The following is a 24191-nucleotide window of genomic DNA, read 5'->3' as shown; positions in this document are numbered from 1 at the left end:
GTTTCATGAGTTCCTGGTTTGATTTATCTGGAAACCCTAACCTCTTAGGGATCTTTCTTCTGGTATGACACACACAGATGGAGTGTAGTTCAATCCAACTGTTTGCATGTTTTGACACCACTAAGCTTGAAAATGGTTGCTTTGCATTTATGGAAATATTTTACTTTATTTGTGGATGCTAAAAATGTTCAAAAGAATGATTGTATATGATGAATTGATATCATTCTTCACCCTAGTTTTTATGCTTTTATCCCTTGCTGTGGACTCTGAAATAGTATCATTAGGTGGACAATCTCATCCAACCCAGATTGTCATTTTATAGTCATATCAGGATGTAATGGTAAATAATAAAAAATAAAAAATAAAATTATGCAATGTAAAAATTATATATATATATATATATATATTAAAGTTTGATAATCCCCTATCAAAATTTAAAACATACGTTTAGTTTTAATCAAAATTTTAATCCATAAATTGAGATAATAACGAGTAGGGTACTCACTAGGCCCAATTTGGTACGCCTAGTTGAAAAGTTAGTACCTAATAAGTTAATTGAAATTGAAGTATTTGGTAAAAGTAATTGTTGAATTAACTAATAAGTGTAAAAAGACATAAAAAGATAAAATAAAATATTAGGATTTTGAGTAGTGAAGGGTAGATGGTGTTATTTTTGTAAATTAATAATAAAAAGTCATGAACTTATTTTGAACAAGTAGTGTTTCAAAATAAGATATTATTTTAAACTTTTCATATTATAGCTTATTTATAGCTCAAAATAATCTATAATTATAAACTCTAAAAAAACTCTATCAAACAGAGCTTAAGTAGTTAAGTCATTCTTAAATTAGAATATATTTGTGTGAATGAGTATTTCCTTGTTCTAAAATTCATATATATATGGTAGGTTCAAGTGAGGAAGTCAAAGTAAGGATTAATTTCATTCGTCTATTTAGGATGATCAATGGCTAAAAATTAAGAAAAAGAATAGTGATATTTTAATAATTATTATTATGTGTATTTGGAATCACTTGATAGTGCATTTGTGGATAACTAATAGTGCACGCATGTATACATTATTAGGGTGTGTTTGGTTCATTGGTTTACACATCAAGAATGAGAATCAAAATCATAGTTATTGTTCGGTTGATAACTTTTTAAACACAATTATGGGATTTGATTACCCCTTCAATTAAAAACTCTATTCCCTAATAAAAAACAAGTATCATTTCATTTTATCCTTCCTCATTTGTCGCCTCTTCACTATATCTCTCCACGTTTTACCACTACTCATTTGATATTAGGATCAATTGTCTTGACTTTTTGTTTTGTTTTGTTTTGTTTTGTTTTGTTTTGTTTTTTTTGTTTTGTTTTTTTGTTTTTTGTTTTTTAAAGCCTTTATTTCTAATATAGAGTTATACATAACCAAACATCAATATTGGTAATCATTCCAATCCCACCTTACTACCAAACATGCAAAATACCTTCACCAAAACTCATTACCATTACTAAGTAATTGATTCCAATTCTCATTCCAATTCTCATGTGCAAACCAAACACACCCTTAATTGTCTACGAATGTACCATCAATCGTTTTCTAATACATTGTAATAATTACATAAATATCATTGTATTTTTTCTCTTTTTTTTTTTCTCTTTTTTTTTTTACATGTTAATCAATCCAGGTGAATGAATGAGATTAATTTACACTTTTTACTCTCTCCATGTATATAGAAGGTACATAGTTAAATTTTTATTACTACTTGATCCGTGAGGAGTATTATTTTGTCTATTTGAATCCGACTTAGTAACTACTTGAATCTGTCCTATTATGATTTGTGAATTGTGATGATTATATACTGGATGTTACTCAACTTATTGCCATCCATAAGTTTACAAGTCTATTATTTATCCTCATGACTGAATAAGACTGATATATATATAGATGATATTGTTGAAGTCATCTGGTCCCAATTCTTCTTAGAAGTCCATCTTTTTCTTTTGTATTCGAACAAAAGTACAAAACAAATCGGCGATAAACGTTATCCTAAACATAAATAAATTTGTCTCTATCCATCTACTCCGATGGAAAGGGTTAAAACACGTTCAGCACTTATTGTGCTTTGTCTCTCAGGTTCTTTATATATATATATATATATATATATATATATATATATATATATATATATATATATATATATATATTTTTTTTTTTTTTATATTAATTAATTTGTCATTACAAGGTAAGTGTCACGTTGTGACGACAAATTATTGTATGGACCATGGTCCACACAATGTTACGTGGACCATAATAAAAAGTACATTTTAAATATACTAAATGTACATTATTTTTGTACTGAATGTACATTATACAATATAATGTACACTCAGAACAAAAATAATGTACATCCCCTGAATACAATGTACATTATTTTTGTACTGAATGTACATAATTTTTGTACTGAATATACATTATTTTACAATAGACAAAATATGGTCCACACAAGTTGTGTGGACCATGGTCCACACAATAATGATTGCGTTGTGACAAAATGGGCGTCGCTATCACACAGAATACATACATTTGCGGACCACATTGAGATTCCCATCGTGCCAATGGAGATAAACAGGTGTTCCAAAAGGGATAGCTTTGTGATTGGAGCATAATTATCGTATTAGAAAGTTATAAGTTTAATTTTTATCAATATTTTTTTTATTGAGTCCGTCGTATATGATTTTTTTTAGTATGATTTACCTATTTTATGTGATTTGCTGGTTATTATGCATACCTATGGATAGTGACAGTGAATTTCTTAGTTACTCAGAAAAAAAAATAGATAGTAATCGTTGTTTACCTCTCTTAAAATAGATTTAGATTTACTCCGTACACATCCTCGTGAGTTTCCTTCATCAAAAAAAAAAAAAAAAAAAAAAAAAGATAAATAGGAAACATAATGGTGGTGATTCTCCCTTCATCTCCTAATATTATACAATTCTCGTCACCCAAAAAGAGAGAGAAAGGAATAAGAAAAAGAGATAGTGGTTGCGGTTTACATTTCTTAAAAAAGAAAAATTATCCAATGCATACCTTGAACCTGTGGCTACGAGTTTCCTTCATCACGAAAAAATAAAATTAAAAAAGAAAAAAAAAAAAAAAAAAAAAAACGAGAGATAAATAGGAAACATAACGGTGGTGGTCCTCCCTTCATCTCCTCATATTATACAATTCAAAGATTGTCTTCTTGTTTCAGTAAAATATTTTAATATTATTACTTTGTAATTTATTTAGTATAAACTTTAAAATATTGGTGTTATTTTAGTTAATTTTAACTTAAGTCTACAAAATTAATTTTTATACCATAGTTCTTCTTTTACTTGATCTTTCGTTGGACTCTATATATATATATATATATTTTTTTTTTTTTAAATCCTATTTTTTTGAAAGGATGAAAACAGTTATAGCCGAGTAGCTTGGTGGTAATGAATTGCTAATGTAATTTTAAGGTCGAGAGATCAATTTAAGAGTTCTGAATTAAACTTTTTTTTGAATAAGAGTCAAACTCTATTAGCAAGAACAACAAAGTTCACCCAATACAAATTGTCATACATAAAAGAGAGTGATCAATATTTTGGTTTTAGGTTGAGAATAATGTTGTAACATTAAATACAACTAACAAGTATAAAAGATCTTTTATATAATTATAAATCAATTCAAGTTAAACACATATTTTCTAAATCAAGTTTAAATATTAGTTAAAATTAGAACGAGCATTGCCTAGGATCCTGTATACTAGTGGCATAGATGGTGAAGTTGAGAGATCGATCCTTAATTATTTATAAGAAGTTAACTCACAATAATTCTTAAAGATTGGTGAACGAAGTAAATTATGAGCCGTTAACCTACAGATGTGGAGGCCCTTAAATGCCTTGTGCCAACTATAAGGCTAAATCCATATCCCTCTTTGAACCTTTGCACTCTACAACTGCTAGCATGGGCGGAGCCAGTACGGGGGCAGTGAGGGCAGCTGTCCCCTCCCTCACCCACCTCACCTCTTATTATGGGTGTAAACGAGCCGAGTCAAGCCCGAGCCTGGGTAGGCTCATGCTCGAACTCGTTAATGATAGCACTGCTCGAGCTCGAGCTCGAGCTTGGCAATTGTCGAGCTGCTCGAGCTCGAATTCGAGCCTGAACTCGAGCTCGAGTTCAGGTTCGAATTTGAGCTCAATTTTGATATCGAATTTGACCTGTTTGATTTAAAATTTAAACTACTTTGTTTTATGACTTTTATCCATATATAATTATTAAACTATTTTAATTTCCCTCCCCTAATTATTATTTTTATATACTAAATATAATATAATTATATTATATATTATATATATTATAAGGTTCGCTAGCGGCTCGTCGAGCCGCGAGCCTACAATACCTAAGCTCGGCTCGTGCTCGTTTAATCCACGAGTTGCTCGAGCTCGAGCCAAGCTCGATTTTGACCGAGTTCGAGCCGAGCGTTGACCGAACCGCTCACGAGCGACTCGGTTCATTTACACCCCTACGGCTCTTATATATAGGGGACCCTTGCATATATATATATATATATATATATATATATATATATATATATATATATATATATATATATATATATATATATATATATATATCTGTGTGTGTGTGTGTGTGTGTGTGTGTGTGTGTGTGTGTAGTAAATGTTTAGATATAACTAAATAATATAGATATATATTACTCAAAGATGAAGTGTTTAGATGGTTAAGTATGTATGTGTTGTAGTAGAGGTCGAGAGGTCGGATTTTTGCTCCTCCCACTTTATGAAATTTTTGGCTCCGCCCCTGACTGCTAGTAAAACAAGGCTTATGATTTTTTTTTCTTTTTTTTTTTTTTGAAGATTTATGAATTTATTTTTTATTGATTGATTGATTGATCAGTTAAGTTGTACGTGCCCGACGACATATTGATATCTGAGGAGTTGAGGTTAGTTGATGGACAAAGAAGCAGTCAAATCTCAGATCCATTGTAAGTAATGTTTGATTAGATTATGTGAATTTATACGTTAGGTGTTAGTGGTTGACGTGAGTCACATGGCTGTGTTGTATAATATAATCTATCTTGACAACTAATGGACAACTGTGTTTGCTCATCTCAATTACTTTTATAAATTGATGAATGATGATGATAACATATGTGAATTGAATGTCATTTTATATTATATTGATTGGCTGCCTCCTTTTCGTTTCCTGGAAATTGTATGATCTTGAGAGATGGATACATTTACTAATCTCAAAATTTTTCTGTTTTTAAAAAGAAAGGAAACCATTAAAATGTGTTTACGTATACATTTCTCCAACCCTCCTAGTTGAGCCTGTCGTAGATGATCTTTCTAGTGCTGTTTATTTTTTTCGAGTAATTTGCAGGTTATTACACAATATCAGAATTTACTTAGTACATACCCTTGAATAGTAATTATAAGTTTCCTTCTAATATAAAAGATATTCTTTAATAAGAGTATTGGAATAGCTAATACCAAAGTCGCCTAAGAATGACTATTCCCCTTGCAAAGGGAATAACTCATTCCTAGGAATGTTATTCCATGACAAAATGACCAAAACAAACAATGGAATAATAGGTCTATTCCCTTGAATGTTATTCCATTCCTGACATATTTCATGAACCAAATATGCTATAATAGAATTCCTAGTTACACTTTTCACTATTTTAGGCTAATTAGATACACAAAAATTTGAGTGAGATCGTTTCAAGAATCTGAAAATGTAATACTTGTTTGCATTTTTTATAACAAGTGCTATTACTCGTCTCACACAAAACTAACCCAATTAAATAAATCAAGTTATCTACTAGTAATTTTTTGAGTAAAAGAAAAAAAAAAAAGCACCTTGATTACTCTTGGGTAAAGGATTCGAATTTAAACATACTTTTAGAATGAAAATGATTTTTGCCCAAATATAGTTCAAGATTAGAATTTGTAAAGGTGCTTTTGTGATCATTGATGACACCAACTCTTTAACAAGCATAAAATAGAGAGAGATGATTTCAGGGAACAACAAAACTTTTAGCTACATTTACTGAAACTTACTCTCACAAATTGACAACTTCTAAGGTAATGAGCAACAAAATTGCTCCCTAATCCGATCCCAAGAGTCTCACTTGTCTTTATCCTAGAGATAATCTATAAATTTTTCAAAGTGCTTGTATATTAGTGCAGTGAATTCCATACCTCTCATTTGGTATGAAGCAAACCATACACTCTGTAGCTGCTAGTAAAATAGAGTTACAACTCTTTTTGGATTGGTCAACTGATTGACTTAAATTGCAGGGCTGCTATTCTTGTGCTGCATTTGACATTTTCTCTTTTTCTTACCCTAGTAAAAACAAGGGTTTTCACTTTAACATTGCAGTCGATCTTAAACCCAATAAACAATGAGCAATTATTTACCTGAATCAATTAAAATAAGGAAAATGCATAATATATGACAACTTAGGATGTCCTAAAAAGAGGATTCTCCATCTTTGTATATGTATTAATGGTGTCTCAAAGATATTATTGTCAAAACAAAAAGTTGTTCCTTATGCCAAAAAGAATAAAAGATGGAGAGAGGGCATGGAAGAAATGAGAATGCAAAGAAAATGAGAATGCAAAGAAAACTTTTCTTGAAAATGGAATGAGAATATTTATACCAAAAAAAACAAAATGCATATATTCCATGCATTGCATTTTAGCATACTTGCATTTCATCCATAAATAATGCCTGGAAGAGAATGATGGGATGTTGACATGTAGGTCCTTCTCATTGTCTTCAAGCATAAGGTTTTGCAAAGGACCAAAATGACTATCCAATTAGAGCATTGATGTAAACCTTATTGCTCTTTCTTATCAATGCATCAACATATCATGCAAGTATCCTCTTAATTTGTTCGAGTCAAAAGAATATTAGTTAAGAGTAATAACTCTTAGTCTACTGGTTAAGACAAAACTTTCTAACAATTAAAGTTCAAAACTTCAAACTCCATCCAAAATAATCATGTCAAATATTTAAGTACAATAGAAGTATAAAGCTTTGACGAAAGGTATGCATTCCAAACTTGACCCCAGGAGTACTCATATTTCCTTACAATAAGGTAAATGAACATAGCCACTTAGGTTGCCCATAGCTGACATGCTTAAACCAAAAAAGTTAATAAACTGTTCCCACTAAGAGTCAAGCTTGGAACTTTATGATTAACAAATCAATAGCACATCCAACTTGGTTAGGATTGACCATGTCAAGAGCATCTTTGATATTATGCATGGTTGCAATAGGCGCTAAGCGCTAGTCAGACGGTAGAGTAGCGCCTAGCGCCTAGGCGGCTAACTAAAAAAAACTAAAGAAAAATAGTGTACCTGTGTAGGAGCATATATGTCTCACACACACACACACACACACACACACACACACACACACACACACACACACATATATATATATATATATATATATATATATATATATATATATATATATATATATATATATATATATATATATATATTATTTATTTATTTTTATAATTATAAATATATATGTCATATAAATGAAAAAAATTAACAAGGCAGAGTCGACAAAGTTAACTCGCCTAACTCGACAGAAATAGACGAGTTAACTCGGTCAAATTTGACCTAGTCGGCCGAGTTAGGCGCTAGGCGGGCGCCTGCCTAGACGGGATTTTGCAACACTGATATTATATATGGAGCTCCATCTTGTGACCATGGCCGACAAATGACCACAACAAAGCAAAACAACATAAGTTGTCTATAGCTGATCGGCTCAAATCAAGAATATCAAGAGGCCACTTCCATTAATAGTCAAACTTAAAATCTTGTGATTACCAATCTAACAACCCAATTAACTTGGCTGAGGTTGTCCAGTCGGGAGCATCTTGATATTATGTATGGTATGCCAAGTGTAGGGGCATGGAGTGGTGGAGTGGGGGGGATTCAGACAGTGAAAGAAGCTAATGAATAAGTATAGAAGGTGTGGGAAATGGTAGGGGCTCCAATTCTTGAAAGGACGTAACACAAATCCAGAGAAAACAGAGAGGAAAAGGAAAAAGGATTAGCTTTCATTGTGTAATTTCTACTGCGCACCTAGACCAAATCCCAATACCCTAAAACCAGGAAATACATTTTTGGATCTTTCCCCCTCTCTCTCTATCTCTATCTCTATCTCTCTGTCTCCTCATTCATTTCACCAAATCCCCTTCTCTCCGCATTTATTTCCCAAGATCTATCTCTCTCCCCTCCAACAACTTTTCAGTATTGGTGACTGTCACCCCCAAAGAACAAGTTAAAAACAAACAAAGAAAGAAAGAGGTGCAGAGATGGAGGTGAGCCAATTGCAGAGCAGTTTTCTTGGGTACATGACAGAATTATTTCGTGAGGTTAGTAAAATTATATATTAAAAAAGAACCCCCAAAAGAACATGTGGGGTTTGGGTAATGTTTGTTTGTTTGTATTTGGTGATTTTTGTTGTTTGTGTGATGATGTTTTTGATGTATGGTTGAAGGGATTCTTGGATGCTCAGTTTAGTCAGCTCCAGCAACTTCAGGATGAAAGCAACCCTACTTTTGTAGCTGAAGTTGTGACTCTCTTCTTTGAAGATTCTGAAAGACTACTCAATGATCTCAACACAACTCTGTAAGTCCCCACCCCCAACCCACATATCATACATAAATACATATATATACATATAAGTTCTATGAGGTTTGGGATATATAACATGCTTTTTTTTTTGTATGTTTATAGTACTCAGCCAGATGTGGACTTTAAGAAGGTTGATGCTCATGTTCACCAGCTCAAAGGTAGCAGCTCAAGGTAAAGTTATTCTGGATTTTTTTTTTTTTTTTTTTTTTTTTGCTGTTTTATGTAAATTATAAAGAAATAATACTGGGGAAAAGTTAAATCAGCTCATATAATACCCAGGGAACTTGAAGATACAACCAAGTTAAAGCAGCACAGTAAACACTTTTAAGATAAATCACCTTTCAATAAGGCTCAAAACAAGTTATTATTACACAAGAGCGGGGTTTACCCAGTGCATACTCTATTGTCACTAGAAACAAAAAAAGAAGTTATTATTGTCAAAGAACTATAGTCTATCGATATCAATCTATAATTCTAAGTAGGATATCACATTTTCGATCTCTATTCCCTTTAAATGTACCCCAAAAGAAGTTGGAATTAAGGAAATAGTGGTTTCTTGAATGTGTGATTGAACAGCATAGGTGCTCAGAGAGTGAAGAATGTCTGCGTTGCTTTTCGCAACTTCTGTGAAGAACACAACATTGAAGGGTTAGTGCTTTGCTGATCATATGTTTGCTTCATTTTTTTTTCTTGGATTTTCTTGATAATATTTGGGCTTTATGAGTTTCTTATGCCAGAGAACTCTTTTCTTTTGAATATAGGAGCTTGAGATGCTTGCAACAAGTAAAACAAGAGTACTTGCTAGTCAAGAACAAGCTTGAAACTTTATTCAGGGTGAGCCAAACTCAAATTCCTCATTTTTATTAAATCTCTTTGGATCCATAAGTCCAGAGTCCTTGATAATTTATTAATTATTTATATGTATTTATTGGGGCAACAACAGTTGGAGCAGCAGATTGTGGCAGCAGGTGGAGCAATTCCAATATTTGAATAAAAACATAAGCAAACAATAATACTAGGAATTAAGCTAAGGCTGTGGTGTGGACAACTTTGTGAGTTGCTGTGTTTAGTAACAAAATTACTAATTAAATTAAGAGGTTCTCTAAGAGCTACTCAGATCTGTTCTTCTTGTACAATTTGGTGACCATGTCATGCAGTGCTATCATCTTTTTATGAAGTGATTTTTGTCATTCTGAAACCCGATGTTGCTGCTGCTGCTGCTTATTGATGAAAATGAAATTGGTTTCTGATAACTTGCGAGCTATTATGGGCTATAAGATGAACCTTATTTCAGTTCGTTTTTACTGCCATCTTTTTTAAAATTTGAACTCCAAACTTACGAGTCCCTCACTGCTTCTACCCTGGAGACAGGTGGAGGTAAAGCCCCTCACCGCTTCTGCCTTGGAGACAGGTGGGGGAGCCAGGGAGGTAAGTCACGTGATATGTCTCAACTGACCTACAAACTCCTGAATGCCTGCACTAGTGCCTACAACAAAGCGAAATCAATTGCCATCTTTTTTTTTTGTTTGTGAGATACATGTGCACTAGTGTAGTAGTATCATCTATTCCAAAGAGAATAATCAAGAATGAGATGTAGAACCCAATTCCTACCAATCAATGGAGAAGGGTTATATATGGACCAATCATGTAGGAGCATGATTGGATATATATCATTGGAAGATGATATAGAAACTAATAATGTAGGTCTATCAACCTGGAGGGTGTGGTTGAGGAGAAGAGACTCATCCATCCTTAACCAAAGGTCAAGGGTTCGATCCTTGGCTTTGGGAATGGAGTAGTCTTAAATCTCCAGGCCAGCTGTCCCACCCAAAAGAGGTGCCTACAATTCAGCGAGGGGATTAGTCACTGTGTCCGACGGTAGAAAATAATGCAGGTCTATCATGTCTCAACCTCTTGCAAGTGTCAAAAATTTTTAGACTAGTCATAATGTTAACATGTATACAATCATACAAAGGAAAACAATCCACATATCTTCCCCACACGACAAGCTAGGGCCCAAAATCTCATATAGAAGCAAATGGCCTGAAGGTGTGATTTCCATTGGAATCAATATGTTTTCACATCCTTCTGTGATTCCATCTATCTAGTATGGAGTTTCTCCATCTCCCATGATACGCGATACGCAAACTTAAGCACACAAAACCAAAGCATAATACGCCTTCTATATCCAGCAAAGTTCTCAACACTGATTAGCAAACTGTAAACACAAGAAGCAATAACTTAAAACAATGGTCTGTTTTTCATGCCAATAAACTAAAAAAAAAAAAAGTGATTGTCTTGCAATTCTTGCACTTGCACCACGAAACTTTGAGCCATGCTTAATGTCCTTGTTAAGATCTCATTGCACTTGCACCACGAAACATATAACTCATGTATATACATTATACAAATCAAATTTGGGACTTGGGAGTTCTGCATTTAGTGCTTAAAGGCTAAAAGCATAGACAATGAAGATCCATAAACAGAACAGATCAAATTTACCAGAAATTTAAGGTTGACTTTCTTTTCCTGCGTGTAATTTTCATTTTCTCATCATAAACCTCAAATCAACCGTAAAATATTCAGCAATTCAGTTTATACATAATAATTTTTTGAGCAGAGACGATTTATTCCACCAGATCTACGGCAACCTATTCAGTATTCACCATAGACACTAAGTGTACAAGCAAACATATATGGAATTCAAAACACATTTCACGAAACCTGACGCACCAGAAGCCTCCTCGCAGCCGCCGATTTCTGGTCAACATGCACTCCCGAATCGGACTCATCGTGGAACCACCCTACCGATCGCTGCGCTTCCTGAACAATTTGCGAAAAACCTACACAAAACCAAAACAGAATTAAGAAAGAGCTTAAAATCAGTAAGCTCAGTAAGGAGGAGGTACAGAAATACATGAATTATACGGAATACTATGCGTATATGAATGTATGTAAGTATTGTATGTGTAGAAGTAGATAGTGAGACCTCCGGAGACGGTTTGTTTGTTGTGGCGGATGTCGTGGACGGTGGCGGAGATTTTCCAGTAGAGAGGGCGGCCGACGTAGTAGAGCGCTAAAATGACCAGAATGCCTAATAGTACTCTGAATGTTAGCCTCGATGTTTGGGACGCCATTGTCTATCTCCGTGGGAGAAGACTGGGTGATTGAGGAAGCACGAAAGATCTGCACCTCACTCCTGCTGACGACCCTTCTACGTCGTCGTATATCAGTATGCTCATTATGCTGCATTTATTATTATTATTATTATTTTCTTTTTTGAAACAAAAGCAACACTATTTCATTATTAAGTCCGAACGAAGAACATTACAAAGAATATGAGAAGAGTTCAAAAATCACTCCGAGCAATCAGGCATATAAGCAGATTGCCTAGTTAACAGATGGAGAACTTGATTCGCTGAAGGTTTACAGAAATTTAAAGACAAGTGAATAAGAACTCATAAGTTTTTTAATATCCATAATAATAACTTAATAAGATGAAATGAAGAATCTCCCCTATTGCACTTGAAGCTTTGGACTACTTAGAGGGAATTGGTTTTGATTTGGATCCTATTAAGATTGAGGTTCCAATTGAGAGTTTCCCTTATTGTCGTTGTCTCAGTCTCCTCGGAAGATAAAATATTGCGCTATTGTACCCCTCTAGCTGCAATAAATTTGCCTTCTTCATCTCTCAAGATAGTACAAAATCCCATGCAGCTTGAATTTGTATGGGTAGCTGTGTCGATGTTAAGTTTCAGGTAGCCTGGATGAGGTTTCTTCCATGTTGCATTGTCGTTAAAGAACCAAAACTTCTGTTTAATGTAACTGCATTTATAAGAAATAAGGTTCCAATGCTTTACTACTAGGAGACTAATTTGGATTCGACAAGTTGAAATTATAGTATACAACGAGAAAGAATTGAATAGACAGGTAGATTATTTTTTCCGTAAGACAGTGACTAATTCCTTAACTAAATTGATAGACAAAGAGATTATTGTATACATGAAAAAGGCAATACCCAAGTGCGTGGTGATCATTTACATATGTGCAGTGTTGTAAAAATCACGCCTAATCGGCGCCCGATCGCGTCGAGGAACACTGAAATCGACCTCCTCCGTGACTGGCTGCCTAGACAGCCGAACCCCGATTTAAAAAAAAAAAAAAAAAATAGGCAAACTAGTAGCTTTTTCAACATTGCATATGTGTGGACCATAAATAAAAAAAATACATTATTTGACATAAAGTACACTATTTGAGTATTTAAAGTATATTATTTTGTATATTATCAAATAATGTACATTCAATACACAACTAATATATTTTTAGTATATAAAATGTATATTTTGTATTCATGAAAAATACATTATTTAAATACTGAAAGTACATTATTTTGTATAGTGTACATTTAGTACACAAATAATATACTTTTAGTATATTTAAAATGTATTTTTTTTTATAGTCTACACAATAATTTGTTAAGACGTGGCCACAATAAACATTATTTTTTGAATAACAAGTAAGACATATCGTCATTACTCAAGAGTATGAACTGGTTTAGATGACAAGGGAAACCATAGGTCATTGCACTAAGTTGATATTCTCAAAACTCATTGTTACTTAATAGATATGCTCGGAAGCTATTAAAGATTTAAATAAACTCAACTTAATAGATAGTTAGCGAGTTAATACCTAAAATCGTCCTCGATTATAGTGGTTTTTCTCAATTTCGTCCTAATCGACTTTGGTGACCTAATATCGTCCCAGACTTTTGTGTTTCGCTCAATTTAGTCCTCCATTTGTTATTTCGTCAAATTGGTGTTAAATAAAGGGACAATTCAGTAATGTCAATATTGATCTCTCTTTACTTTCAACTTGTGAAGTGCGAAATTCCTCTTTCTTGTACGAATTACACCCAGAAATACTCCCGGACCTGCAAATCAAATTTTATATTTGCAGTTTTAGGAATAATTCTGGGAGTAATTCGTAAAAAAAAAAAAAAAAAAAGGAATTTCGCAGTTCACATGTCTATGAGTAAAGAGATGCCAATATTAAAATTACTGAATTGTCTATTTATTTAACACCAAATGGATAGAATAACAAATGAGGGACTAAATTGAGCAAAAACACAAAAATTTGGGACTAAATTGAGCGAAACACAAAAGTCTGGGATGATATTAGGTCACCAAAGTCGTTTAGGACGAAATTGAGAAAAACCACTATAGTCGAGGACGATTTTGGGTATTAACTCGATAGTTAGCATATGGGGGTGCTAATACCAAACTAGTGAAGGAGCATTTGGTTCAAACTAAAATTAGAACCGGAATCAAACACTTAGTAATTAGAATATGTTCCGATAAACCAGCACAAAAGAGGGATAAACAGGTGCTTTGAATTACACTAGGGCTCATGATCCAAATGCATCACATAACAAAAAATTTGATTTTTCATAAAAAAGTAGTTCTGCTGAAAGTAGAAACCCACCCAGGGGTAATAAAGAACACTAGACAGATTGAATAAAAGGAGTTTTTGAAAGCACAATCTGCCTGTTGCAGGTGCATTGGTTATTATGAATCAGAATCTCGGAGTTGTTTCAGCATGTTATTAAAGTGGGCACGCCTTCTCGAATTCCTTCTGCTCTTTGCGGCAGAATTCAAACTCATTCGTGTTATAATACATGCACCCCGCGTAGTCATCCAACTCTTTCGTGCACCTCTGATGAAGATCTTTCAACCTGCAACAATGCCATTAAATTATCTCAAGCTATTCCATTGGTTTGCGAATGAATACCCGTTAGTTTGAGTACCATGAAAACAATTACAAGCAACAAGTAGAAATATAAGGAACGTATATAACAATCCTTGGCAACTCTTAGAGGCTTAGAGCTTCCATCTGTAAACTTGAATAAACAGTGCAGGTTTCGTGTATAAATATATAGGAATGGAAGTATAGGAAGTTTATATGCCCTTTACAGTCAACTACAGGGTTTGATTTATAATGATTTCGCACTAATAGCTAAACTTATATAAACATAAACACATCAATTTCGAGATGGGATCTCTACACTGGAGACAGTAAAGAATACTCTTTCCGGTTTTTTACATCAAGATGATTAAATTCGAGTAGACCCGTCAGTGCTTAAGGATAACTTCTGTTCCTAGTCAGATATTCCCTGTTTGGTAAAATAGTTAGCCTATCAGCCAATTTTGGCTTATTTGACCACCTGATTGACTTGGTTAAACAATCAATATGAGTGCTTGATTAATTAGCTTTTTGTAACAACTTATTGCTCCAAAATGCTAAAATTCAAAAAGCTGCTCAAAGTAGCTTTGAGAAAGTCATTTTGTATGTAAGAAGCTATCAGCTAATAGCTAATTTACCAAAGACTTTTCTACAATCAGCTAATGCTATCAACTAGTCAAACTCACTAACCCAATCAGCTAACAGCCATTTACCAAACACCCTCAATTATCTACAAGTCTACAACGGTCATCACTTATGAAGAAAGTGTATAGAATTGCATTTTGATGATCTAGTGCTCCACATATGCTTTCAATTGCATGCTTCAATATTGATTAACTATACACTATTACACTAGACTTCCCCCATCATAGATACGTGTAAAGATAGAAAAAGGAAATAAGCCCCGAAAGGGGTGGTCGAGTGGGTGAAGGCGTGGAGCATGACTCCCATACCTAAAGGTCATGAGTTCAATTATTGCGATTTGAAGGTTGGATTTAATGTGCGTCTTGGCATTTTCAAAACTATTAGCACACCTTCCTAAAAGTAGCGTACTAATCGAGTTATACTCATCCTATATGCCTCCAAAGCTATGGCACTCTTAGTTTTGACTTTTGAGGATGCACATCAGATGAATATGAGAATATCATCTGGCATGTCAACCACACACCTCGCTATGTGAACCCAATATGGCTAAATTCCACGATACCAAATCTACGAGACTTCGCCAACTCAATTAGCAAAGACGGCATGCCACATAAAGAAGCAATATGTGCCAAGGTTCGTGAAGAAACTTGTGCTTTAACACACAATAATGAAGAACCAAAACATCAGCCGATAGTTTCATCATTAATAAACTGAAACTCTCATTAAAATGCTTCATGGAAAACAATGGATAGATGATAATGTGTAAGAAAAAGTATTAGAAAACATCAAGAATGTAGGCTTACAGGCCGAGGACACAGCAGGTGACTTGGCGGCCTTTCTCAAGGCATTTTTCAGGGTTGGGATCCTCCTTTTTGCACTTGAGAAAGGCCACATTCTCACTTCTACATCTGGTTTCTATGTGTTTCGAAGCCGCCATTAGAACTGAAGATGTTGGGATAGGATCCCCCTTTGCATCCACTGTGCTTGCCATTCCCAATCTCTCTGCTACAAATTCCACAAATATTAAGAGCAAACAAAAATCAATAATCCATCATAGCTATTAAAAATATAAACAATCCAAGTATCCTTTTACCAATTCTCAGAAACAAAACCTAGATAAATTCTGTCAAATCTAATCACAGAAAAGGGGAATCCGTTTGTTTTTCATGATTTTCGATTCGATTAATGAGCGACCAAATACATGTAAAGAGAAAATTGATCGGAAAGAGGTGGATTTAGCTTAGAACTGGAATTAACAATCTCCAGCATTTCTATGCATAATTTCAACAAAATGCATCAATTTTAATCGATTTCCGCCTGAAAATTCATCAAGAAAATTCCGACCCATTTCATAAAACTGTCCAATTAAGTTCATGATTTCCTCAAAGCAATCGAACACTGAGAATTAAAAACCGAAAAAAAAAAAAAAATCATACCTTTTATATTCTTGGCGAGAAGGAACAGATTCAGGCGTTTCCCGGTGAAGCGTAAGAACTGAGGAGAGAAGAGGAAAATGGTATACAGTAGCAAAAAGGAGAGTGAATTCTATTTTTTGTCCTATTATTATAGGAGCTTTTTCAATTTTAGTCCACCATAATTATTTTTGGAGTTAATTATCAAAATAGTCCCTTGACTATAGTGAAATTACTAATTTGGTCCTTGACTATTTTTGTTACCCAATTAAGTCCTCCAACTATGAAAATGTTAACCAAATTAGTCCTCTGTTAGGTTATCTATCTAACATCTGTTAAATGTGAGGGTAGTGTTGGCAATTCACTTCGCTGCCCAGGCTGCCCAGGCTGCCCATACTTTACCATTAGAGTCAAAGGTTTGGCTCAAGGCTTGAAGACTAAAAAATTCGTAATTCCCAATTTGCAAACCCTACATTGGTGCTGCTGGTCCGACAAGAGCGTGTGCGATTGATGAGTAAACCTTTTGCGGGGAGAATGCTCAGTCGAGGCGGTGGGTGGCGGAGATCGAAGATTCATCTCAACGTGTACTACTATGGCTAGGGACTTACGACGCACGAAACGGCAATTTGCACCGGCGGGGAGAATGCTCGCACCAACTTTGCACCGGCGGCGGCGAGTCGGAGTTGTCCTAATTCGATCATCAGTCCACTCCGATCAATATTCAGGCTCTTTGTCGGACGGTAAGCATGAGCTGGGCTTCTCTTCGTTGAAAGTAAAACTGATCAAGAATCTGCAGAGTATCATGGCGCAGAGGAACAATTACAATTATCGGTTCCAGCTTTCAACACCAGATAATTATTTCTTCTTCCTCACACCAGTGTTCTCCATCGTCAGTAAAAGACGCCGTTACCGGCACCGGCAACGGGCTGTCTACCCCACCTCTATCGTTGAGAGCTAGCAATTCATTCTGTTTTTTTTTTTTTTTTTTTTTTTTTTTTAACTTTTTTACACCAATTTCATTCTGTAAATTGTAATTTATGGGTGCTTAACTGCTTATTAAGGATATAGCATTTTAAATGGATAAAATATGACAAGAGTTTAAAAATGGAATGTACTTCCAGCACAGCCCTCTGGCATTTGACATAAAGAAGATGGAGAAAGTCGTGGGGGAAGCTTCGTGGTGTCGTTTGCTGCTGCGGAAGAGGCGGTGGCATATTATTGTTGCTGGGAAACATTGTCGTCTAGCGTGTCGGATTGCAGCAGCGAGTGGATGGGTTTCAACCGGAAGCACAATAATCTGGACTCTGATAATGAATCTGACACTAGGAAGAGATTTAGCAGCCTGGATGCAATGGAAGTGAAATTCCAACACTACCCTCACATTTAACGGATGTTAAACTGCTGCCCGAACAAAGGACCAAATTGGTTAACATTTTCATAGTTAGAGGATTTAATTGGGTAACAAAAATAGTCAAGGACCAAATTGGTAATTTCGTTATAGTCAAGGGACCATTTTGGTAATTAACTCTTATTTTTGTCACATTGCGTCCACTATTATTAAAAGTGTTCCAATTTTAGTACATTTTAAGATTTTTCATGGACTAAAATTGGAACACTTTTAATAATAGTGGACGCAATGTGGCAAAAATAATTATGATGGACTAAAATTGGAATGACCCCTATAACAGTAGGACCAAATATGGAATTCGCTCCAAAAAGGATTTTCTAATTGAGTAAAATGAGGTAATAACTGAGGGTATTTACGTCTTTTAATGTGGAGTACGGAAATAAGGGTTTTCAATCGGCATTATTTTGGTTGCAGAGGTTTAGGAGAGTCCAAGTAGCCACCGATCTCTTCATCTCCGAACTCCCAAAGCAGAAATTCTGACAGTAAGTTTAATTAAGCATTGCATTCTTGAACTTTATATATGTATATGCGTGTGTGTATGAATATTTCTTGTTAATTCTTGAAATCTATTGTGTATGAATATTTCTTGTTAATTCTTGGAATCTTTATGGGCAGTGGGTTTCCAGTTTTTTTCTCAGTATGTGCATCAGGTTTTTGTCAAATTCTTGGCTTTTTGTGAGCCATTGCTATATGGATGATTGGATTTCCGACATTAACATTTACAGAATTGATAAAGTTTCAATTTTTGTTGGAATAACAAGTACAAGGAATTGTTAATTTGTCGTTTTAGGTTTTTTAATGTCATGTTGTTTGCAGTGCGATCATTTTTACATCACATTACCATATTCTGATTATGAACACACCTGGATTCCCTGTGGAGAACTGGATGAGTTGTTCTTTAGTTTGCGTGTTTCTTGGGTGTTTTAGGGATAATTCTGGTCTAGTAGAGAAAATGGAAGCAATGTTTGGGGGTTATGAAGCTCCTAGAGGTTCAGTAAATCCAATTTGATAAATGCATGATTGGATTTCCGACAGTAGCATTTACAGGATTGATGAAGTTTCAATTTCTGTTTGGAATCGACAAGTACAAGGAAGTGTTAATTTGTTGTTTTAGGTTTAGTGTCATGTTGTTTGCAGATTGACCTGTCTAATTATTCAGGATTTTCTGTGGATAACTGGACGAGATATTCTTTAGTTTTGTTGTATTCGTTACTTGGGTGTTTTACGGATAATTTTATTCTAGTAGAGGAAAAGGAAGAGCGACATTTGGGGGTTATGAAGCTCCAAGAGAATCGGTAAATCCAATTTGGTATGGTTAAATCGATGTGCATTTTAGTGGTAGGGCTGTGTATCCTTTGCAATATCTCGGGCCAGTATGTTCAGTAACTGGCATTATCTTGTGACAACGATCTGGCGTTAAAGCATGGAATTTGATGTTCGATCTGAAATGGTTTTTTTTTTTTTCCAGGTTCAAACTAAGAAATGGGTGACAAGAAGAAGGCGGGTGCGATCTTTGTGAGGCTCGTTTCAGCTGCAGGCACTGGATTCTTCTACGTGGTGAAGAAGACAAAGAGGCTTCAGACGAGTCAGACAAAACTCGAGTTTCGGAAGTATGATCCTCGCGTGAATTGCCATGTTCTGTTCAAGGAAGAAAAAATGAAGTGATGGGTTATCAGAATGCCCAAATGTTCACTGTTTATTTACATCTGATAACTTTTACATTAGGAGACTGCTGAACATTTTAGTTATACAAATCTGTGAAATTTCCCTTCTGAAACTCCTTTTCAAAATAAAAATAATTTAATTATATCTGTTTTTCAATGTTGAAAAAATCGCTAGACGCCTGGGGACCGCCAGGACGCCTAAGAGGCCGAGCGCCTGGGTGCGATTTTTACAACACTGCTGTTTTTACATTATTGAACATGCATTGGGGTTCTCGTCGCTGAACATGGTGTAAACCGCAGAGTCCCCTGAACATTGGCGCAGTACCAATGATTCTCCGGCGTATTCCAGGATCATTTCCGGCGCCGGCTCCACAGAACTGCCGTTGACGGCGGCAGCAGCGGCGGCTTCTATCCCTGCAGCGTCATCCTTCTCGGCCGCCTCTTCATTTTCAGGCGGCGCCACAACCATTTCCACTCTCTTTCTAGTTTTCTTCTTCAGTTTCTTCAACACTTTAGACGGATCCATGTGGCCTATCACCACCACCTTGTTCCCATTCATGTCCGTCATCAACTTCTCAACCCCTTCATGCTAACTCAAATTTAGTGCAATCACAATTAACTCCATCTCCATTCATGCAAATTCATAAAATATTCAAGATTTTCGACCATTCAAAGTAGCAAAAAACTTAAAAGAGTTTCCATTCTAAATCATATTTTGACTGACTTTCTAACCACTTTACGATTCAGAAAACTGTATGTTCCTCACTATTTTCGACCATCCAAAAGTTTGTGAAGATTTTCAACCATTGAAAGCAGTGAAAACCTAAAAGTTTTAGTAAAAAATCATGTTTTTGACTAACTTTCTAACCACTTTAAGTATCCACAAAACAGTTCTTCACTATTTTCGACCATTAAAAATTTAGTCCAGAACCAGAAGCAGTCAAAAGAGTAACTTAAAAGAGTAACTTAAGAAAATGGAATGGTGGGAATTGAACCTTGGATTTTAGAAATGGTTTTTGCAACCCTTCTTTCACAGGCATTACAGTGCATTGAGACCTTGAATTCTGCCGTCACAACCTGGATGGGGAGGAATCCGTTTGAAACAAATTTTATATGTACATATATATACATATAGAGATTGTACGAGGATAAATGGACATAATTAAAATACTAGGAATTATTTACATTATTGTCTTTGTCTGTGTTCTCCCCGGCCATCGGAAGAGATGGACGATCAAAGACCGGTGACGTGCAGAATGGACGAAATGTTTTTTCTTGGCTTATTCAAACTTCTTTAATTTTTCTATGAACCAATGAAACGAACTAATATAACTGAATAACCGGTCATATATATATATATATATACTAGTTCGAATATAATGTCCGTTCGAAAGTTGAATTTTCAAACTGAATGATTTGAGTTCTGGGAACGGGTATGACGTTCAGAACCAAAACTCAAAGTTGGTACAAATGATTTTCGTGAAATACATAAAATAAATTATTAATAACCACAAAAAGTACATAAAAAAACAAAATTAAGGAAAAAAAAAAAAAAACATTTTTTATCCGACAAGGCGACAAATATGTTAAGAATTGACGACGTTACATTTCTTCCTTATTTCCCCAGCACTGCCAGTCAAGACTCCGATGGCTCCCATCCTCTTCATGGACTGACCGAACTCCGTGAAGAATTTCCCGGCGACCAGCATCTCCTCGACGATCTTGGCGGCGCCGTTGTCGGTGAGGAGCGCGGCGTCGGATTGGAAAAGGCCCTTATGCTGCTTGACGGCGGAGAAATAGAGGTTGTCAAAGTTGAGCGAGCCGGCGGGATCCATTTCCACGGTGGTGGTGTTGTCGGAAAGGGACTTGCATTTGGCCTTCAAGACGGCGGCGGCGTAGGCGGAGTCCAACGACGGGTCGGAGTCCGATTTCCCGGTGAAATTGTACAGGCGGTTGCTGAAAAAGTTACAGTGGCCAACTCCGACGGTGTGCGCCCCCGACAAGACGACCAGATCGTGAACCGTGAGGCTTTTGTTGGCGAAAGATTGCCGGAGAACGGTGAAGTTGGAGAACGGCGACGGGATGTTGGCCAGCGCCTCCGACGCCCGCGAAACCTTCCCGTCCCTTCTTCCGGTCAGCACTTCCCACATCGGTTTCTTGAACTGAAATGAAACTGAGTCTCTTGCAGATAACGCCACAATGTCGGCGCACGATACAACTCCGGCGCAGGTCTTCTCCAGTTGGGTCTTTATGTCATCAATTACGTCGAAGCCGCCGAGCGATAGATTCGGAGGTGCAGCCTTCTCCGCCGTGTTGTTCGCCGTCGAGTCAATCAACACGGAGCCATCACAACCCTATATACAAAATCATCCAATTTGCAGATTTGCATGGAATATATATAAATCTACACACACATATATATACACTAGGAGTAGAGTAGAGTCTAGTACTTAAACGGTGTAGGCGGTCTAGGCGGTTAACTAAAACAAAATAAAAAGCAGTGCATCTCTGTAGGTGCATATATGTCGTAATTTATCTATATATATATATATATATATGTTCTGAAAAAAAATTAACAAAGTTGAGCCCTACTGGTTAATTCGGCTAACTCAATTGAAATGGACCAATAATTAACTGGGTCGAGTCAGTCGAGTTAGGCGTCTAAGGCACTGTTTGCCTAGGAGGCAAATCGTCACTGTCTAGGGGGGCAGATTGCCGGACGCCTAGCGCCTAAGTGGTGACTATGCGGGCACCTAAATCAATTTTTGCAACAGTGATATATATATATATATATATATATATATATATATATATATATATATATACCCTAACAAAGCAGTCAATACACACACATATATATACATACCCTAACAAAGCAGTCATGGAAATGCATCCTGAGCAGCTTAGCAGGCAAAGTGGCATTGGCGGCGACGCGTGTCCAGGTGATATTTTGGATGATCTGTTCCGCCTGAGGACAGCTATCTTTGTAGAAGCCCTTCTTCAGGTCACCGGCGGCGACCCCTCCGGCGAGAAAAACTGCCAATACCAACAAAAGAACAAGCTGCAGGAACGTTCCTTTCATCTCCGATATCTCTCTGATCTCTCAATATATTCAGTCGCAGCCTATATATACTCCCTACTTATCTATATAACATTACAATATAATGCTTTCTCTGCACATATAGTTAGGCTTTTTATAGAGGAATGAAGATGATGAGCTCTACCCATGCAAGAGCTAATAGCTTACTGCTAAATCACATGCATTTTGATACCATTTAACTCAATAAATTAATTAATAGTTGAGGAGAGGTGGTTTAATTATTTATGGTAGCTACAACTTATATAGACTGACTACTTCCTTTGAAAACTATTGTAGCTTGTCAGTTGTCAATGGATACATCCAACCTAGCAGCTTCCATGCATATATGAACTCAGTAGATTCAAGAAATTCTTAATATTGGGGCAACCTAGCCAAGTTGTTTCGACAGTTGTTTTAGTAATTACAAAGTTTTAAGTTTGATTATCTATAGGAGTGGCCTATTAGCATTACATTCTCGATTGGAGTAAGTCAACTATTGACAACCTAGATTATTTTACGTCTTTGTGGATATTTGCTGGCTAGGATTGTAATAAGGCGGGTTTCACATAGAGCTAACATTATTCAGTTAGCGATTGTAGGTTTTCCCATAAATGTAACTCAAGAAATTCATAATAGTCCGATTGTAATTGGTTCGTCGCTCGACTTAAAGGTCATGACTGGATGCGACAATATGGGGGTTTGAATCTCACTAGAAACATGTATGGAAAAAAGACTCAATGATATATGGAAAGTCTGAATTATTGGATCCTTTGTGCACACATGAAGACTATAATCTGTCCGGTGGACTGATTGCGCAACTCACAATTTACCTCCGCAATGACCCCAGGGGCTAGGTTCTGTGGGCTTAAGATTAGTCCGCCGAATCTGAAATCACCTAACTTTATTTTTCTTTTTAAATCATAATATTGAAACAAGATTAAGAAAATGGCGTTTCTCATCCATGTATTTATATAAATAAAATATATAGTGATTTCATTCTTTTAAGGTTGATATAAGTATTATTCATGATCTTTTAATTAATTTTTCATAAGACGGAGATCGTTAAACTGAAGTCCTTTATATATTTGTATTGTAGGTATACTGAACCAATTAATTAATATAGAGGGAAAATTCTAATTTTCAATTTTAAAGTAATCGTTGATAAGTCGAGGAATTAACCAGAACTGTCGCCTTATGAAATAAGGGATTAAAATTGTCAATCACTTCGTGGAAAATTGAATGATCAATATATACAATACTCACATCAATAATTGAGAGAGTGGAATTGTTATTTTGTATAAATACAAAGAGATTTTTTTTTTTTCTAGAACTTATAGTATGTAGGTTTATTAGTGAAATTGACTTAATTTTGAGCTTGGTTAAAATTTGGTTAGACTTAATAAATGGCATTATTAATAATAATGGATTAAAGATATATAATTGTATATAGTAAATCCTTGAAAGTGAGTATATATAAGTTTGAATCATAAATTAAAGTTAAAAATTGAACCTCTCACCATTCTTGTTTTC

At 35.4% G+C, this 24191-nt stretch overlaps 5 protein-coding genes and 1 long non-coding RNA gene across 8 annotated transcripts; 2 read left to right on the top strand and 4 right to left on the bottom strand.

The window, feature by feature from the left end:
• Positions 1-8066: 8066 nt before the first annotated feature.
• Positions 8067-9978, top strand: LOC109176217 (histidine-containing phosphotransfer protein 1). Its single transcript, XM_019325673.1, has 6 exons — positions 8067-8452; positions 8578-8708; positions 8817-8885; positions 9291-9362; positions 9476-9548; positions 9658-9978. Exons 1-6 carry the CDS (start codon positions 8393-8395, stop codon positions 9706-9708), a joined length of 456 nt encoding a protein of 151 aa, XP_019181218.1. The 5' UTR covers positions 8067-8392; the 3' UTR covers positions 9709-9978.
• A 642-nt stretch (positions 9979-10620) lies between these two features.
• LOC109176218 lies at positions 10621-11954 on the bottom strand. Of its 2 annotated transcripts, none has more exons than XM_019325675.1 (3): positions 11704-11954; positions 11448-11557; positions 10621-10932 (listed from the first exon to the last, which is right to left on the bottom strand). In XM_019325675.1, exons 1-3 carry the CDS (start codon positions 11849-11851, stop codon positions 10915-10917), a joined length of 276 nt encoding a protein of 91 aa, XP_019181220.1. In that variant the 5' UTR covers positions 11852-11954; the 3' UTR covers positions 10621-10914. The 2 variants fall into 2 exon arrangements, with proteins under 2 accessions (XP_019181220.1, XP_019181219.1); XM_019325674.1 differs by lacking the exon at positions 10621-10932 and adding an exon at positions 10951-11081.
• A 2112-nt stretch (positions 11955-14066) lies between these two features.
• Positions 14067-16627, bottom strand: LOC109176277 (NADH dehydrogenase [ubiquinone] 1 alpha subcomplex subunit 8-B). Of its 2 annotated transcripts, none has more exons than XM_019325739.1 (3): positions 16535-16627; positions 15902-16103; positions 14067-14445 (listed from the first exon to the last, which is right to left on the bottom strand). In XM_019325739.1, exons 2-3 carry the CDS (start codon positions 16087-16089, stop codon positions 14316-14318), a joined length of 318 nt encoding a protein of 105 aa, XP_019181284.1. In that variant the 5' UTR covers positions 16090-16103; positions 16535-16627; the 3' UTR covers positions 14067-14315. The 2 variants fall into 2 exon arrangements, with proteins under 2 accessions (XP_019181284.1, XP_019181285.1); XM_019325740.1 differs by having other exon boundaries at positions 15902-16100.
• Positions 16628-18274: 1647 nt separating this feature from the next.
• LOC109176276 lies at positions 18275-19725 on the top strand. The gene is made up of 2 exons (XR_002053360.1): positions 18275-18400; positions 19387-19725. It is a non-coding gene; the product is annotated as an uncharacterized LOC109176276 (long non-coding RNA).
• Positions 19726-19826: 101 nt separating this feature from the next.
• Positions 19827-20657, bottom strand: LOC109175607 (heavy metal-associated isoprenylated plant protein 19-like). The gene is made up of 2 exons (XM_019324894.1): positions 20578-20657; positions 19827-20164 (listed from the first exon to the last, which is right to left on the bottom strand). The coding sequence occupies exons 1-2, from the start codon at positions 20630-20632 to the stop codon at positions 19827-19829; spliced, it is 393 nt and encodes a 130-aa protein (XP_019180439.1). The 5' UTR covers positions 20633-20657.
• A 371-nt stretch (positions 20658-21028) lies between these two features.
• Positions 21029-22747, bottom strand: LOC109175522 (peroxidase 3-like). The gene is made up of 2 exons (XM_019324789.1): positions 22449-22747; positions 21029-21936 (listed from the first exon to the last, which is right to left on the bottom strand). The coding sequence occupies exons 1-2, from the start codon at positions 22662-22664 to the stop codon at positions 21169-21171; spliced, it is 984 nt and encodes a 327-aa protein (XP_019180334.1). The 5' UTR covers positions 22665-22747; the 3' UTR covers positions 21029-21168.
• Between the last annotated feature and the right edge of the window lie 1444 nt (positions 22748-24191).

Source organism: Ipomoea nil, unplaced genomic scaffold, assembly GCF_001879475.1.
Source record: "Ipomoea nil cultivar Tokyo-kokei standard unplaced genomic scaffold, Asagao_1.1 scaffold0688, whole genome shotgun sequence".
In the NCBI taxonomy this organism is placed as follows: Eukaryota; Viridiplantae; Streptophyta; class Magnoliopsida; order Solanales; family Convolvulaceae; genus Ipomoea; species Ipomoea nil.
Note: the sequence above shows the minus strand (reverse complement) of the source record. Positions and strands in the feature narration are given on the sequence as shown.